A 16,948-nucleotide genomic window follows, 5' to 3' on the forward strand; every position below is an offset into this window, starting at 1 on the left:
AACAGGCTTAGGAAAAGCCAAATTTATAAAATCTACAGTTCATATTTGTTCAGTAAAGGTCTTAGATGAAACAATTCCATAAATACCAAGTAGGTTTCTGGTTTTCTTTAGAAAGGAGAAATTCTAATTAATATGCAAAAGATCATACCATATTTTCTTAGTGCATTTCCAGGTGGAAATTATGAATGAATTTCTTGGGTTTTATCCTGTTGTTCACAGAGATGTAAATCCTTTACTTAGACCTTTGTATGAACCTTTTGCAATGTGACTGGTGGTCCTGAAATGCAGGATTTGAGTAGCTTCTTCTCACTAGCAGAGGCCTGATTCCCCTACTAACCCATAGGTAGCTCTCTTCAGCCTCCAACTATGATAAAAAATGTGCTCTTTTAACAGTTGTGCCCCAGTTTCTAGGAAACAGCACAAAAAAGTGTATACGTAGTTATGATAAAAAAAGAACAAAAACTCAGTCTCAGTCTCTGTGACTGCTTTACAAACGGCAGTAGTGTCATGTCTAAGACACAGGTTCCTACAGATCTCATTAGCTCTTATTTGTTCTTTCATAATGAGAAATTAATAAAAAATTCATGACTGAAAACTTCAGCACCCAGGCCAAGTCACTTTGCTTAGGAGTGAATAATTGCCTTCTAAAAAACATATTAGCATCACTGGTTAATCTAAAAAAGTCAAAACATCAGTAATCTCTGCTTGCTAAAAATCTGTTGTTTTGCTAGCCCGTATCCAACACTTTTTCTCCTGTGGTTGCCTGTCTTGTGTTGCACTGTATGCTCATCCTGCAGTTTGTGATCCAAAGCCTCTGTGAACCAAGAGAAGTCTTTCTGTATATAAGCACCAGAGATGAGATACAGAGCAGAGCATAGGTCTTTGCAGTCAGTAGGAATCATGTTCCTCATCTTCCTTAGCCAAGTGGGGGTCTGCAGAATCAACAAGAATGGAAAGGCTGTATAAGGAAAAGCCACGTAACTTGCCTTATTTACTAAAGGAGTAGCAGTGACTCTACAGAGCGTAAGTGCATTGAATACAAAAGTATTTTTTCTTTCACACAGTTTAATTTCTTTAAATAGAATTATGTGTGGAATCTGGTCAGCTAATGATGATTGCAGCATATGGTTGTGTCTGCCCATTCTTCTTCAATATCCAGGATAACTAAACTACACATCATTTCATATGCACAAGTCTTTTGTTGTCTGGGACTTTTTCCTCCCACTTCTGTTTCAAAGCCTAGCAGGTGGAAATGCTGCAGTTGGTTTACTCCTTCTATAGCCTCAGTCTGAAACACATTTACAAAATTATTGATGGCAGAACTGCAGCAGCAAAAATCCTGGCCCCAGTAGTTATTTAGTGGGCAAATCTAAAAGGAGATCCTTCTGTAGAAAACTGAGCTTGCTTACTTTTAAGCACGTGTAAGTGACCTTGAGTTACTAAGCTCACCCTTGAACTGGGACTTCAAGAATGCAGCTGCTATTATTATTGTTCTTCTTATTATTACTATTGCCATAAAAAGTTTCAATCTCTTTTGTTTTGGCTCACAAAATGCAGAAGATACAATGGAAGGTTGTATAGGAGCTGTCTATTGCCATCATCTGAGTATGCCTCTAATACAATTCCTTCTCCCAAATCAGTTTTAAAAAAATATCGTGCCAAATGTGAAATGTCATTACAACCCCCTTGTGGTTAATATATTATTGACAGCAGCAAATTGCAGAGTGGTCTCTTAGGAGTCAGACTGCAGAGTAAATGCTGCTGTTTATTAATGTGTTCACAGTGCCTCAAGTACAGCAGTGGAGAGGGGCAGCGCAGGGAGCTCTTGCTTCCACCAGTGACGGTGCTCTGTCTCTGGTTCCCAGTGCCTGAGCTCTCCATGCAGCCCAGATGGGGATTCTGATTGCCACTAATGGGAAATGTAATCATTCACTTTGATTTAAAAATGTTCTGTTTTTTTTCTGCTAGGTGTATTATGTGGCTGCAGCTTAGCTATCTGTAGCATACGGCTCCTGTTCAAACACATAAATCCCAGTTAACCAAGCTGGGACGAAGGAGGATAGGTTGGGGGGAGTGTGTGTGGCAGAAAGAAATCCAATTATTCCAGCATTTCTATCTTTGCATAGAGACCTCTGTCTTTCCTGTGCATTGTATAACTCATTTCAGCAGTGGCCATTCATTTTGTCCCTTTGCTGGAGCAAGATTTCTTGGGATGTGAGTGCATTCCATATTTTTCTCCTTGAACTTAGTGCACTGAATTTTCTTTGTGTGGATATTTCTTAGCTCCCTCCTGGTCTAAGTAGTTTTCATTCGACATGTGTCATGGCCGCACACATACCAGCCATATTTGCTGCTTATTGTAATCTATTTCTCCTTAAGTATTTTTCCCAGGAGTAATAATATGCATTATTTAGAAATTTGCAATTAGTCAGTTGGTTTTTTGCCGCTCTCTTCTGAACAGATACTTCCTTTCTGCAGACTTACTGAGATTCCTATTAGAAATACCTCCGGTGTTCCTTTACACTTAATTGTGAGGATATGTAGTTTGAAAGTTATCATGGTTCTTTCCCCTGCTCTACTGTCAAGCAGTTGAAGAGAATCTGTCCTGGGGTTTTTCACCAGTGGTTGATTTATTATTTGATTTTACTATTTAGTTTAAGCTTTGCTTTCTCAAATAAAGGTTAATGGGTTAATATATTCTGTCATATTTAATAGCCCTCCAATTTCAGTAATGATGTTGATTTGTTGTAGAGGTAGAGGATTTTGTGGAAGGGGGAAAAAAGAGGAAAACCCAAATTGTTATGTCGATTGAGTTAAACAATTTCCCCACCCTTCCTTACTGACTGGCAATTTAACCAGAGTGATACTAAAAACCCCCAAGTTGCCTCAGCTCAACTTTGTTCAAAATCTTTCCTTAGCAGAGGCTATCTCCATGTGAGGCTTTCAGAATACTATCGCTCGTTAAAATGACTTAGAGCAAGGGAGGATTTATGGGCAGGGAATTGCTGCTGACTGCCACAATGCTAGGTTTATGTCTCAAAATATTGATTTTAATTAGAAAATTGAATCTCAGATTTAGAGATTGAAGCTGCTGCTTAAAAAGGCGCTTACTTCATAGCCTTCAGACTCTACTGCAGTGCACTGTAGCAGCCTTCGAGCGGAAAAGTTCAAGTTCAAAGGCAGAAGAGCCTCTTCACTGAAAGTGAAAATACCTCTTGAGGACTGGACCAATTTGTACTACCCAGTTAACTCAAGTCTCTCAGTTTTGCTGATGGTTTTTAAGTCTCCAAAACTCAAGAGCTCAGGAACAGCTGGAGTCCTGTGATACTGCAGTGAAGTGGGTAGAAGGCTGGATAAATCTGGAAGAGGGAGGGGTTGTTTTTTGTTTCTAAAGCATTGTTAAAATTGAGTAAGCCAATGTGTAAGCCTTGTAGCTTTCCAGAGATGGCCAAGATCCCATTTTGTACAAGAGCCTGCAGGAGCCAGTGGGCCAGAACTTGAACCTACAGTTGGTAGCTTGTTTGAGCTGTGAGATCATCCTCACTCTCCTCATCTCTGTGCAGAAAGGTCATACAATGTGCCAGGGCTTTTTCTGACCTTTGTAGTAAGTGAGGAAGGAGGCCATAAGGAAAATGTGATTTCTGGAGAAGATGCGTTGGCTCCCCATGCGTTAGTGGTGTTAGATTGCATTTCCTTGCTGGAAATGTACATGTGCTGGAAGGATTTGACCTTGGAAGAATTCAGAGGGGGGAAAAGGAAAGCAAAATGTTATTGTTAAAAAGATTATCTCCTCTATAGAGTGGATGAAGGGAGGGGGAAAAAATAGAAAAGAAGAACTGCCAGTACACAGGCTGTTTCCCACGCTATGGGCAGAAGCATCATAGGTCTGAAGTATAATTTTGTTGAGGATCAGGTGCTGCAGAACAGCTCTGCATCTCTCTGCTTCTGTTGGCTTGTACTGAGAATCACTTAGAGGGAATTCATGAAGAATAGAGAGGGTTGGTGGTGAAGTGATATTTCTCTTTTGTTGAGCTTTTTGTGGTTTTTGGTTGTTCTGTGTTGTAGTTCCCTTACCTCTGAATGGCACTGTTAATTTCTCTTTTGGGTCATTTTTCACACAAGGGCTAATCACACGTTTCTATAAATTAAGTTGATTTATTTGCCTAACTTGTTCTGCACTGAGTAGCACGGATGTTCTCCAGTTCTTGACTGTGTGATGGTGCTGCATTTGGAAACATATCTGAGACTTCTGAAAAGCATTATTTGGATTATGCATGCTGAAGCATCTAACCTTACCTTAGGACCTGGTAGCTAAATCATGCTTGTTCTCACCCGGGTACAGTGAGCATATTTTCCCCAGCATGGCACTGCCTGTTCTTACACAACTCAAGTTTAGATGTTGTAATAATAACATAAGTAAAAACTAAAGTAAAATTGCTCTGCCAGCCTGAGCTGCAGGTCTCACCCTAGGTTCATTCTAATCTTTCTTGCATTATTATGCAAAACAATAATTATTATTTTGTAATTTTAATTATGGCTGGGACCATGGAGAATGAAACCAAGTTTTTTACTTGTTAGATGCTTCTTTTAGTTTTAAAGTCACAAATGGATGATCATGGTGCACTCACATGTCATTCACTTTTCCTGGAATAGATCTCTAATTGTGGAAGATATTTTAAAACACTTCTTGTCTTTCTTTTTGTGCTTCCAGAGTATGATTTCATCCATTGTAAATAGCACATACTATGCCAATGTGTCAGCAACCAAGTGCCAGGAGTTTGGGAGATGGTACAAAAAGTACAAGAAGATTAAAGGTAAATTGATTTTTTATGACTTTCCAAGTTCTTGAACTTCTGCTGACAGTTTGAGAGGATTTGCCTTAAGTAAAAGTGATAATAGGCTATAATAATATTAGTGAATTTGTCTACAAAGAGGGCACAGTCACAGCACATTTGAAATTAAATCTGATACTTTGCAAACAAGGCTGGTATGAAAACACAGGGCACTTAAAACATGCTTGAAATATCCCATTTAGTTGTGCTGAAAGATCAACTGTGTTTTGAATTAAGCTAAAACGTTCTGGAAAAAAAAAATGTTCCAGTATCTCAGGATTTGAAAGTTAAACTGCTGTGTAAATTACCTTAGTTGCGTTTTATTCATGAAAGCTGAAAAACATCCATCTAAGTAACGTGTGCCCTTGTTTTCTGTTTTCAATTCTGCAAAGTGTACTGGCACTCCTGCCATGTTTTATCATGTGAATCTGGTTACCAATTGAGGATTTAATATCCGACTATTAGGAGATGTTGCTCTAAATAACAAAGTGCTGCATCCACTAAAGTTAAGATGAAAACAGCCCCCTGTATATTGTTTCTATTTTTTTCTGCAATGAAATTGTGTTAGCTGATGATTGGCAGTGAATGCCTGAGGCAGTAAAATTACTGTGTCAGTTCATCCCATGCTCACTACTGAAATGTTTGATCACCTTTTAATAGTACACAAAATGAGTGACAAGGATCCCCCATGTGTAATTTGTTCTTTTATCCATCCTTTCCTTTGGGAAGACACTTATGTGTGTACTGGACCATTTCTTTTGGTAGGTTTTTTGTTTTAAAATACACGGGTGCTTTGAGTAGGATACTGGGGGGTAGTCAAAAGCTTTTCCACAATACCAACTGGCTCCTTCCTCCCCAAGTGTCCATCAGCCTTGGAGAGCAGCTTTACTCCGTGATAGGTTTTTTCATAGTTTTTCTCTCTATTACACCACTGAAGGGAAGATTCATTGTCTGAAAGAAGACATAAGCTGTTTTTGTTGTTTCTGCCTGTGATCCTTTCAGTAGCCAGGAAAATCATAACAGGATCCAAAACATTATGCAGAAATAGGGTAATGGTCTGTCCTTCTTGAGAAGCCGTTGTAGTTTTAGTTGCATGAAGATTAGCAGCTTCAAAGAGTCTGCCCTTTTTTTCTCTTAAACAGCTGGCATACATGCGCTGTGAAAGGTTGCTTGCTTGGTTTCCATAAGACAGACTAGAAATCTGCATAATAATACCATGAAGAGTCTGCTGCTTGAGTTAGGAACACACGAAACAAAATTGCATGAAATATCAGAACAAGTTCTGAGGCATCTGGTTTTCCTCTGCATGTCTGCTCCGTGTGGAGCATACCTGTAAGAGGCTCAGGCTTGGGCTATGCAGTGATTAGATTTTCACTAGGGGATTTAAAAAAATAGAATGCTTTATGCTAAAATTATTTGTGTCTAGAAGGAAGATTTTTCAGGTAGAAGTGGGGTAACAATGCAGATGAGGAAGTGGAGGTGTTGGTTTTGACCTACTAGAATTTTTAGGCTTGAATTAAAGATGTTGATTCAGTATCTATCTTAGTATCTTCAGTATCAGTACCTTGTGCCAAAGGAACTGCATAGTTTCTTTTCTCTCTAAATTGTCATTGTGTGACTCTGAAATTTTTCTCTAAATGGTTTCTTTGCTCTAAGTGGTCTCTTAATAACAGAATTTTATTCGAAGTGCTCTAACATATCCCCTTGGTTAAAAAACAATCAGAGGAATCAAACAGCTTCAAGGTCATCACCGTTCGCTTTTACTTGCCATTCTAGGAGAATAGAGACAGGCTTCCCTCCTTCCCCACCTTCTTTTTTTCCAAACTGGGCAAGGGTGCCAGTTGCAGAGGCACTGGAAGCCCTTAACTGTAGTGTTCTTAACCGTAGAGATGCCACTACAGGTTCTGAGTGTTTCTAGCACACTGCTGTCTTCCACTTTCTTCCATTCTCAGAGCATTGAATTCTTTAAGCTCTTACTTTTTTTTACTTAGTAAGTGCACAGTTAAATTGTTGAGTGCAGTAAAAGCAGTATGAAACCTCAATCAAAAGGTCAAGGATCCAAACCTGAAGAGTTTGCCAGATAACTCGGTATCTGTGCTATTCAAAGAAACACAGCCAGTCGCTGCTGTTTGGAAGTGTATGTGTGTGTTAGTAGGAGGAGAAAAAGGAAGGTTAAGGTATGTGTGAAGTAAACACAAGCTGCTATAAAGCAGTTCAAGTGGTGTTGATTCATCAACCATATGAGTGGGAGAGAAAACAAAGAGTCTATGGCAGGTACAGTGGTGCATGGAGAATAAACAGCCATACAACTTCAGGGCAGGAATCTAAACCCCCTGGAAACAGACTTCGACACTTCTTTGGATAGTTTCAATTTCTCATTATTTCTGTTTTCATCTCATTTTGTTTCTTTTCTGTAGCCATATATTCATACAGGACAGCTCAGTTAGTATGCAAAATCAGTGACTTCAGTTACATGCTTCAGTCATCGCATGCTCCTTTAATAATAATTTAAAAAATGGACTTAGTTTTTCCATGAAGGTGGATGGATGATGCGGCAATTAATATTTTTAGGTTGTAATCTGAATAGGTTGGGTAAAAACTATCATTGAGAGTCTTTTGGACCAGCACCCATATCCATGTGTAACTCTAAAGCCGGTTATTAGAAAGTAAAAGCAAAAAGCAATTCACATGGGCTATGGTGAGCGCAAAATTGGAAGGGGCTTCAAAATAACTTTACTGATGTTGCAAACTAGATGCAGGCTACAGTGTTAAATGTGTTTCCTATTATCTGCTAATGTCTGTTTTAATAAAACAGTGGGAACTAAATGGTTGCTTCTTAATCAAAACCATGATTTCCTGAACATAAGCTATGTTATTCTGTTACAAATTGCCACATATAGATCTCCTAGGTCAAACTTTTTTCCTTTCTCATAGAAATAAATAAACAGTAAAATAATTGTACACTCTGGAAGATCAAAGTAATTACAACTGAAGCCAGGCAAAAATAAGTTCTCTGGAAAAAAGGAAAAAAAAAAGGGGAAACAGCATCAGGTTGCCGAGTCTATAGTTAATGTTTAAATAAATATAAGAACGTGAACGATCAATAATTTGATATCATCAGCAACAGATGTAAAAAGCTGTATACAAATAGAATGGTATCAGATCTCAAGTAAACATTCTCAGTGTGCATTCTGTTGAACTCACCAAAAAGACAGTTAAACTATTTATGCTTGTAATTTAAAAGAAGTTTTCAGTTGGTTCAGCTCAGCATGGTAATTTTGTCTTGTGTCAAGACGATGCTAGAATAAAATTCTGCTTGAATTTTTCCTCCCACCCTGCCCCAGCCCCTTAAGGTTTGAAGACGTTCACAGTTTACTCAGCGGCACGAGAGTTAGCATACAGACAGATTCAGGAATTGGCTGGTGTGAGGATGGAGGCTTTTTGTCTCCTCCTGGCTCTCAGCCTACCACTTGGGATACATGTGAAGACATGAGTGAGTTTGTGACGGGATGTCCACTCTTTCCAGTCTCCTTGGGATACACATATATATTTGAAGGAGAGGTTGTATTAACACAGTTCGAATGGAAGACGCGCAGTAGTTGGAAACACAAAGCTGACAGTTCTTCTGTGAACATTTCTCTTCCCCTCATGGACGTGTGTAATCATTTGGGGGTTAATTAAGCTATCTAGTTTGTATTGTAATTCTTATTTTCCAGAATATGCACTGTGAATGAATGTAATATTACTGTGTAAAGCCTTTTTTAACTCCTGTTACTTTTTACCTTTCCTTATTTTTGAGGAATGCAAGGTGTTTGAGTTGTGCATACATGACAGGGTGTAAGCATGTTTAAACCTACTTGAATGATCAGAGTTCCCCCTTTTTAATGAAGGTTACGTATTAAGTGATGACAACTGTGACAGCCATGGCTTAGCGCAGCGGTTCTCAAACCATCTTTCTCCTGGCCAGCCCCGTAGGGGATGCTCCTGGCAATTGAGAACCTCTTGTCTGGTTTCTCTAGCTGCTGAACTTGCTGAAGCTGGGAGAATCCAGGATTTGAATAGGCCTGCTTTGGTTCTTAATTTGATTCACAAACAGATGCACGAATAAAAATAACACTTTGTAAGTAACTGTATGTATATATGTACGTATGGAAAGAAGTATTTCAGAACTTTGCCGTGCAACATGGTTTATTGTCAAGGGATCAAAGCTGTACCAGTTACGTACTCATTGCCCAGTGTTTTGGGTTTGTAGTGTTTTGAATATTTTTTAGCTCTTTTTCTCAATAGATATTTCACTTCCAAGTGTCATGCTTTCTATTTTTACCAAAAGGACTATCACTGTATCAGAATTCTTTCACAACTAAAACTCTTTTAACTGGTGTGAATTTTTTCTTTTTGCCTGATGACACAACTTAGCTCGGTGGGAGGAAGTTAGGAAGGCAGAGGGGAGAAATAAATACATTGTGAACTTAAAAATGAAAAGACATATTTTCTTTGTCTGCATATTAAGAACATTTCATCTTTGCTCCTGTCATCAGTGTCTGTCAAAATATAGCTTTCTGTGGATGTGAGTTTTGAGACTGTGGCTGTCTCAAAGTTTTTGTGGAATGATGAGGCTTTTCAGTTTAAAGGAGGAGGGCTCAGTTATTTCTATTTCAACAGATCAGGAATATAAGAAAAAGCTTCCTTAAACTGAGAATGTGTTTTGGCTGCTCTTTGATTTTTCCAATATTACTGATTTGTTGTTTGTGTGCTGTTTTATGCTTGAAAGTATGTTTGCTTACTTCCCATAACGGATAGACAGAGCAATCTGTTTTTCTTATCATGTGTTTTAGAGGCTGTTTTAGGTTGAAAGAGGTTAGAAACAGGATTCAGAAGGGCTCCCAGCTTTCTTATTTCCAGGCTGAAGGAACCTAGGATTGCAGAGTGGTGATAATGCCAGTGTGAATCTGGGGAAAATTGTCATTGTCTGCTCCAAGGAATAGTTTTTAATTGTTCCTCTGAAGCAGATGTTGTGGAAGCCTCATGGAAAGGCACACCATATAATTCCCAAGCATTGGTTTTGACTTCTAAAAATATCCTGCTTATTGATACACGCGTTTGTATGTATCTCTGTAAATAGAGGGATTTATGTATGTATAGATGTACATACATAGCTCTTGACCTTTTTCCTTTTTAACTAACAGGCAGAAATATTATAGAGTCAGAAATGTTAAGCTTTTTAAGAAGAGATCATTTTATGCCTTGTTTGGATATTAGTTGTGGGTCTGGCACTAAAACCAGTTAGGGTCATTCAGGTTAGCTGTGTGGCTCTTCACATTACTGTAATTTTTCCTTTGCTTACTTTTACACTCCTGTGTATTTATTTCACTAAAAGTAGGACATTCCTCACTTTCTTAAGGAAAGAAAATAACATCATTTGCAGGCAAGATTTTCAGTATGTAGATGACATATATGACCTGAAGATCATCTGTGCCTCAGAGACATCCTCTTAGTCTGTGGCCTGCTGTGCTGTTTTATGAGAGGAGTAGTTCATCAGTTTGCACTGATCATGAAGAAAAATTAGCATCTCTCTTTGAATATAAGTGTAAGGTTGTCAAGATTCAGCAAGAGTTATAGACCCCTTGGCTGCTGTTTTCCACACCCACACTAGCATTTTGCATTTCAGCATTGTCCCTGATGTTAAATGCCAGTTTGGGGGATTTGAGCGTGTGTATTGTTAAGAAACAATCTACCCACTGCAGTGCGTTCCAGGGGCTTTGAGTTGTGGCCCTCTTGGCTATTCCTCTCTGTAAGGAGAACTAAAACACACCATTTGCTGGGGTTTTTTTTGTTTGCTTTGTTTTGTTTTTTTACTTAACTATTATCTGCAGAAAACGCATATATGATTTTCAGCTTTTCAGAATGTCTTGCATATCTTCTGGCCCTTTTGGAGCAGTGGCTCTCACCCTTAATAGCAGACGTGTCACGGCAAAAGGATATGTGCAGCTAGCTGAACGCCGTCTTTTGCGCATGGATGTTGCTGGAGCTGCAGCCGATGCTGCTTTAGGGAATGTGTGTCAGTGTGATAAGGGTTGGAAGCTTTTCTGTAGGGAAACTGCCTAGCCACTTGTCCCATGTCTTGCCCTTGCCATGCAGGGACATTGGACCTGTTTTAATTAGGAAATGCTGACCAAAGCTGCTCAAATAATGTCACTCAATTTTATGGTTTTCAGAGGTCTTGTGTTCCAAGTACAGAGCTTGTAACAGACCAGTTGTGTGCTGAGGCTGAGATGTCTGCCTGGTCACTATTGTATTCTTAGTACCTGGTCACTTTTGTATTCTTAGGAAAGAATGATTATCTTCATTTTCTGAAAAACAAACACTTTTTTTATTTTAATCTGCAGAATCTCAAAGATTCATTTTCCCTTATATTTTAAAAAAGTATTTTCGTGTGCTGCCAAACAATGACGTGTTAGCTCAAAAGAATTCTTAGAAAGTAAGCATTAGTGGAGATTAGTTTGGTACAGGAGAAAAACATGAAGCTTAGATACAGACAGAAGCTTTGGAAGCTGCAATGTGGCTGTGATCCCATGGATTTCATAGAATACATAACTCTGAAAGCAGAATTGAGTTCTGTTCACTTGAAGTATCTGAAGAGTTTGTATGTCTGCCTAAATGGTGTTTGTGTTCTGCCTCATTCCTTTCACCACCACTGATGTTATGAGTTAGAAAGAGATGCGTACCTATCTCCTGGAGGGATTGCACAATTGACTGGGTGTTCTAGGAGGTTTGAACCTCCCTCTCAAGGTGCCCACGAGAGGTTAGTGCTTAAATAACAGGACAGACTTCTGTCACAGCAGTTTGACAGGAAGGGAGGTATTTTTATATCAAATGAGAACATCCGTCCATCTAAACCAGTACTCTGTCTTTCTGTCGGACAGTTCTGAGTAATATTTCCCTGCTTCTCCTTTTCCGTTTCACCTGACCAATATTCATGCATTAGGTCAGGTGTTGACTAAAGCACCTTCAGTGTAACATTTTTCCCTGCCAGATAGACCTGGCATGTCCTGCCTACAAGTGATGTTAATGTGATTATGAAGAACTGAGTTTGTGCTTCTGTGTGCACTCTTGAACCTGGATAGTAACCCCAAAATAATTTAGAAAAACAAGATCATGGATTAGCTTCTTCTTTTCTGACAAGCATCTTTGGAAGCAATGCAGTCCAGGGACAGCCCATGGGAAGACTATGACTTGTTATATTTAAGCAGAACTACTGGAAGACATGTTAGCATCTCTGTGTCCCAAGGGATGACTTGGATCTAGCCTTCAGGCCAAGGAAAGGAGAAGGTCAGCTGCACGCAGAGTCAGCGATGTTAGTATACTCTGCCCAGTTCACCTAAAACTGATGCTGATCAAAGGCCCACTTTTAATGATGGTTCTTCTAATTACAAAAGTAGAGATTTGTGCTTTGGTGGGAACTGAATGATTTGCAGTTGAGAACAGACAATGGCCTTTTCTGTCTGTTCTCCATTAGGCTTGGATAAAGCTGTGGGTAGCCTTTGCTACCACAGCTAGAGGCCAGACAATTTATGTTTGTGCACTATAGCTATTTTGAGGTTTTTTACTGTCCTGCAGGATAGAGGAAGTGAAAGGTTTTAAAAGTTACAGCTTCTTATGAAGTCAGCCTCTTCAGTCAGCCTGCTTTTTCTCCAGTCCTGGCTGCAGGAACAAATTGCCCAGGCAGAGATCAGGCAATGAATGAAGTCAGGGAACAACTTTGAGCAAATATGAAGATTAGGTGTTGAATGAAAATGAGACTTCTCAGACCAGCCCTTTGCACTGAAGTGGTTAAATGGGCTGTGATTAAAAGAAATAAGTAATTATCCTAATTATGCATGAAAAGATACAGAATTACCACTTTAAAAGCACCTCCTGTGCTCTGGAGTGGTTCTGTTATTTACAAAGTGGTAGTTCATAACTATGTAACATAAGCAAGAGGGCACCCTCTCGGTGTAGTGCAGCAGCCCTGTCTCTCAGAGGTAGAGGGTGGTACCGTGCTGGAGAGCACTTTGTCTCCCAAACACTGCTCCAAAGTTCAGGTCTTGCTCCAGTGAGTAGCATGGTGCTAAGCCAGGAGAAATTGTGGGAACCTTTGTATCTCAAGCTTAGCACAGGGCATACCAGAGTTCACAGAGTTCTCTCTGCTTGGCTGTGACCGCCACTGGTAATGGCTTTTATGTTCACCAGGTTTTAAATAATAAATAAAACAAAGAAGCAAACTGTGAAGCACTAGAGAACAGCCCTGGGTGGTGACATCCTGTCACAATCGAAGCATGGCAATTCTGCCGGCTAGTAACTTATTACAAAACATTACCAGCCTCTTCCTTCTCTGAGGCAAAGTGCCCCTTTGCCTGTGGGACTGAAAAGTTCAGGACTTGCTGGGTCATGGGTGCCAGCGGGATCTCTCTGTCTCCACTGCGGTGCGGTGCTGGGAGATGTTAAAATGCTCTTGCTCTCCCTAATGCATCCATTATTGTGCATAGGAATTCGGTTTCTGCTGCTGTCAGTCAATTTAGTGCCACTCATAAGCCCTAAATGCCCCACAGGCTGTTTGTCAGAATGTTCTTATTAACAGCTCGGTGAAAATAAAGGGTGAGGGGAAGGGAAGGTGGAGAAATAAATCTTATTTTAAATCTTCTGAGCTGGTTTTATTTCAAATGGAAAGTTGCATGTGGACCACCCCAAGCTATTGTGCTGCAGACTGTGTCAGCTGCTTGACTGTGCAAGGAATATTAGGGTAGAGGTTAAGAGCATCATACAGGGGAAGGGTGCACTGCATTCCTTTTGTGCTGTATCCAGGAAATTTCTAACTCAGTAAGGAGTTGAAATACATCAACACACGTGGTAATCATTATGAGAAGAGAAAGGAACATTGAAATTTGACGATTTTCTGCTCCCATTCTGGGAATTATGTTGTTTTCTGACTGTCTTGTAGAGATAGTGTCATGTTGTAGAGGGGGATATAGGACAACAAAGGGCAGATGCTATTCTGGCATGCTCCGAGAGCTGCTTCCTGAGCTTAGCACAGTACCTGCTGTCCAGACACCTTGTATGTGGGCCTAGTATATGGCTTCAGAGGGGTGGGTGGCTCTGAAATGACAGTTGTACTTGGTTTAAAAGAGCTCTTCCAGCAAAGAGCTGCAGAATCACATACCAGGCAGCATGACACAGGGAGAAAAAGGAGCTGCTGCCATGTCTTTTGCTGTGGTCACTCCACAGATGGAAGTGGCAACAGCCTCGTGAACCAGCTTTTGTTCAGCTAGCACAGGCAGCTCTAGCAGAGGACATGTATCAGCAGCACTTGAACGTAGACAGCGCATGTCCATGGAGCCCCTTCTTTCCCAATTTAAGGTCCCGCTACTCTGTCTTCACTGCTTTGTATTCCAATATATTCAAGTGCCAACCGGTTCATACAGGACGACAAGAGCTGTAATGTATCCCCAGTTTGAATGGAGCAATAGCAAGTAAGGGAAGGATAATGGGGTAGGAACATGGAAAATGGAGGATGCAAATGGAAAATTCTTTTTTTGGATGATCTGAAGCAGAACATTGGTGTCACAGCAGCTTTGTGGCTCCTGTATTCCTTTTTTCTTAGAGCATTGCCAGCAAGCTGGCCTGTCTCCCAGGGCAGTGCCAGTCTCCATCTTGGAGTTGTCTCAGGCTTGCTCCTGTCTGGCCCCACAGAGTTTTACCAATCCGTAGTTACCAAAGAACAACAGGGAATCTGATACGAGCAGTGTGTTAGAGAAGGAAACAGTCTTGAGGAGTTGAGTAATGCACATTTTTTCCATCCAGCGTAACTGTTAATGGTAACCTTTTATTATTGAAGTGGTTGAAGTGACTAGAATCTGGTACTTTTATTGGGAGTATATACATGGCTGTATAGCCTAATGTGATCAGAAAAGGAAACTGATAATAAGGGAAAAATACACCTATGGAAGCAAGTCAGGTGATGGCTCTGTGTAATTGTAATTCCAAGTAGCACTGCAGAGATTAACAGCCTGGCAGCCTTTTCATCTTAAACTTTATTTTTATAGGGGTTTATAACTTGGCACTAATGTCAGGAGTGGGTGGAAACTTGGCAAATGTGGTTCAGCCCAGAAAGTGAATGTTATTTATATTTATTTCTCACCAAGTTTTCAAAAACACTTGGTTACTGTTTCTGCTTTTTTTTTCACTTGTGTTTTAACAAGTAGTAATTTGTTGGTTTCAGTGACTTATTCTATGTATGTTTCTTGAACTACGAAATAGTTCAGAACTTAGTTCAGCTCTTCTGAAGCTCCTAGTGAAAGGACTCTAGATTTCTCAGGGTGTAAATGAAGACTGAAAGTAGTTCTGATTGTATTTTCTCGTAGCAGGGTACTCCAAGTATTTCATGTACACTGAGCAACATCTTTAGTCTGTTTACACCAGGTTAATTCCCGATTGCCAAGTAGCTACTGGACCTTCGGAATAATTGCATTCAGTTTTGCTGGCAATTGTGTGTGTTCAATGGCATTACTTAGGTTCAGGCTTACTGCAAGGGGCTGAGGAGAAAATAGGGATAGCCACATGGGCTCTGAATTGTCCATGTTGCAGGATGTGGTCTGGGGCTGTGACCAAAGCAGCTTCTCTCCCCCACTTCTCTGCCCACACCTGACATCTCTATATCAACTCTGTGTTCATCCCTGATACCAGCACTGCTTATATGTCACATTTCACAGTGATTTAGTTGTTGTTCCTAGTGGTAGAGAGCTTTCTGTACCTGATTTTCAGGGAGGCCTTGGAATAGAAGTTTTCAGTATTTTCAGCAAACTGAAGTACTGCATTGTGTCTCTGGCAACCTTTGTGTATAGTGGTTGTGTATTACACATACTGCACTGCATTTCATAGTTGAAATACGCTGTACAAACAAGCACTTAGAAAATCAGGTGGGTTGAAACGTTGACTTCTGTGAAAAATAGAATTAATAATTTTCTCAGAAATCTATAGCTTTTGGAAAGCGGGTATTTCCTCTAAAAGAATGGGAAGAGTGAGTGAAAATTTCTGACAAGAAAATTCTGTGTACTCATTCACCTAGTTGTAAAATTCAGTACTTGTGATGTTCTGGAATGACAGCTCTAAAGATAGTAATTGTGTGAGTTTGTGTGTATTCCGGGCAGCACTCCCTCCCCAGTGAGAATTCAACCCTCTGTGTCTGAGATTAACCCTGGAAGGTGAAAAGAGCTGTCCTTCTATTTAGAAGGAAACAGAGAAACTCATCAGTAAACTGTCATCCTGAGTATGAGCTGTGGAAAGCTGCAAAGCGTTATATAGGTTAAATTCTAAAAAAGAGTCCAAAGCCTTGTACAGGTGTTAATCATTACACAAGTTATAATAGAATTATAGCATTTATGAAGTAAATCCTATCTTTTTATTTGCTGAGAGCAATACAGGGATGAGGTAGTAGTCTTCTAGTTGTATGGTATGTATCCCTGAGCACTTTATATCAGACCATTATATAAATGCCTATCTAATTGCATGTAATGAGGTTCATGGAATCTACAACCTACTGTAAAGTGACTTCTGATTACTTAAAATTATTGAAGTAGCACTTTTATTTATGTACTTTTTAAACTTAATTTTGTATTTTAAATACTACTTTTAGAGGAAATTTAGTTTTGTAATACGTACATTCAGTTTTTCAGTTACATGAAAAGATACTGTGATTTTGCTGACATAAGATGTTGAAAAGGGACAATATCAGTATATAAAATTACAGTATATGCATTTTGTGTGCAGCGTTTCCTTTTCTGTAGCATGGTGTCACTTAGGGATCATGGGTCTTTGTTGTTCTAAACAAAGGTTTTTGAGGAGAGTGAAGTCACTTTCTTTACAGTGGGCATTCATGCAGAGATGGTTTAAGGTTTCTGGACAGACTCATAGTGATGAGGCTTTGGGTATAGGAACTATTGCTTTACAATTTTCTCATGTGTGAATTGCATGGTTTTGTAGCATGCTTTCACACAAGCAGCATGATTCTGCTCTATTGCTCCCGAGTGAATTGATGTTACCAGCTAACTTCATCCACACAGAATGCAAGGTGGAGTTTAAGT

The 16,948-nt window shown here is 39.7% G+C and overlaps 1 protein-coding gene across 5 annotated transcripts in view; it reads left to right on the top strand.

Moving 5' to 3' along the window:
* The window catches only part of SATB2 (SATB homeobox 2), a 140,147-nt gene that overhangs the window by 68,816 nt on the left and 54,383 nt on the right, over nt 1-16,948 (top strand). For all 5 annotated transcript variants that reach the window (XM_061456601.1, XM_061456607.1, XM_061456593.1 and 2 more), the window contains one exon: nt 4,712-4,814. In XM_061456601.1, the coding sequence (XP_061312585.1) occupies nt 4,712-4,814 (103 nt within the window). The remainder of the gene's footprint in view (nt 1-4,711; nt 4,815-16,948) is intronic.

This window comes from Pezoporus flaviventris, unplaced genomic scaffold (assembly GCF_033815535.1).
Source record: "Pezoporus flaviventris isolate CSIRO_AGI_PZ_B2104156 unplaced genomic scaffold, CSIRO_AGI_Pfla_v1 ptg000001l, whole genome shotgun sequence".
Classification (NCBI taxonomy): Eukaryota; Metazoa; Chordata; class Aves; order Psittaciformes; family Psittacidae; genus Pezoporus; species Pezoporus flaviventris.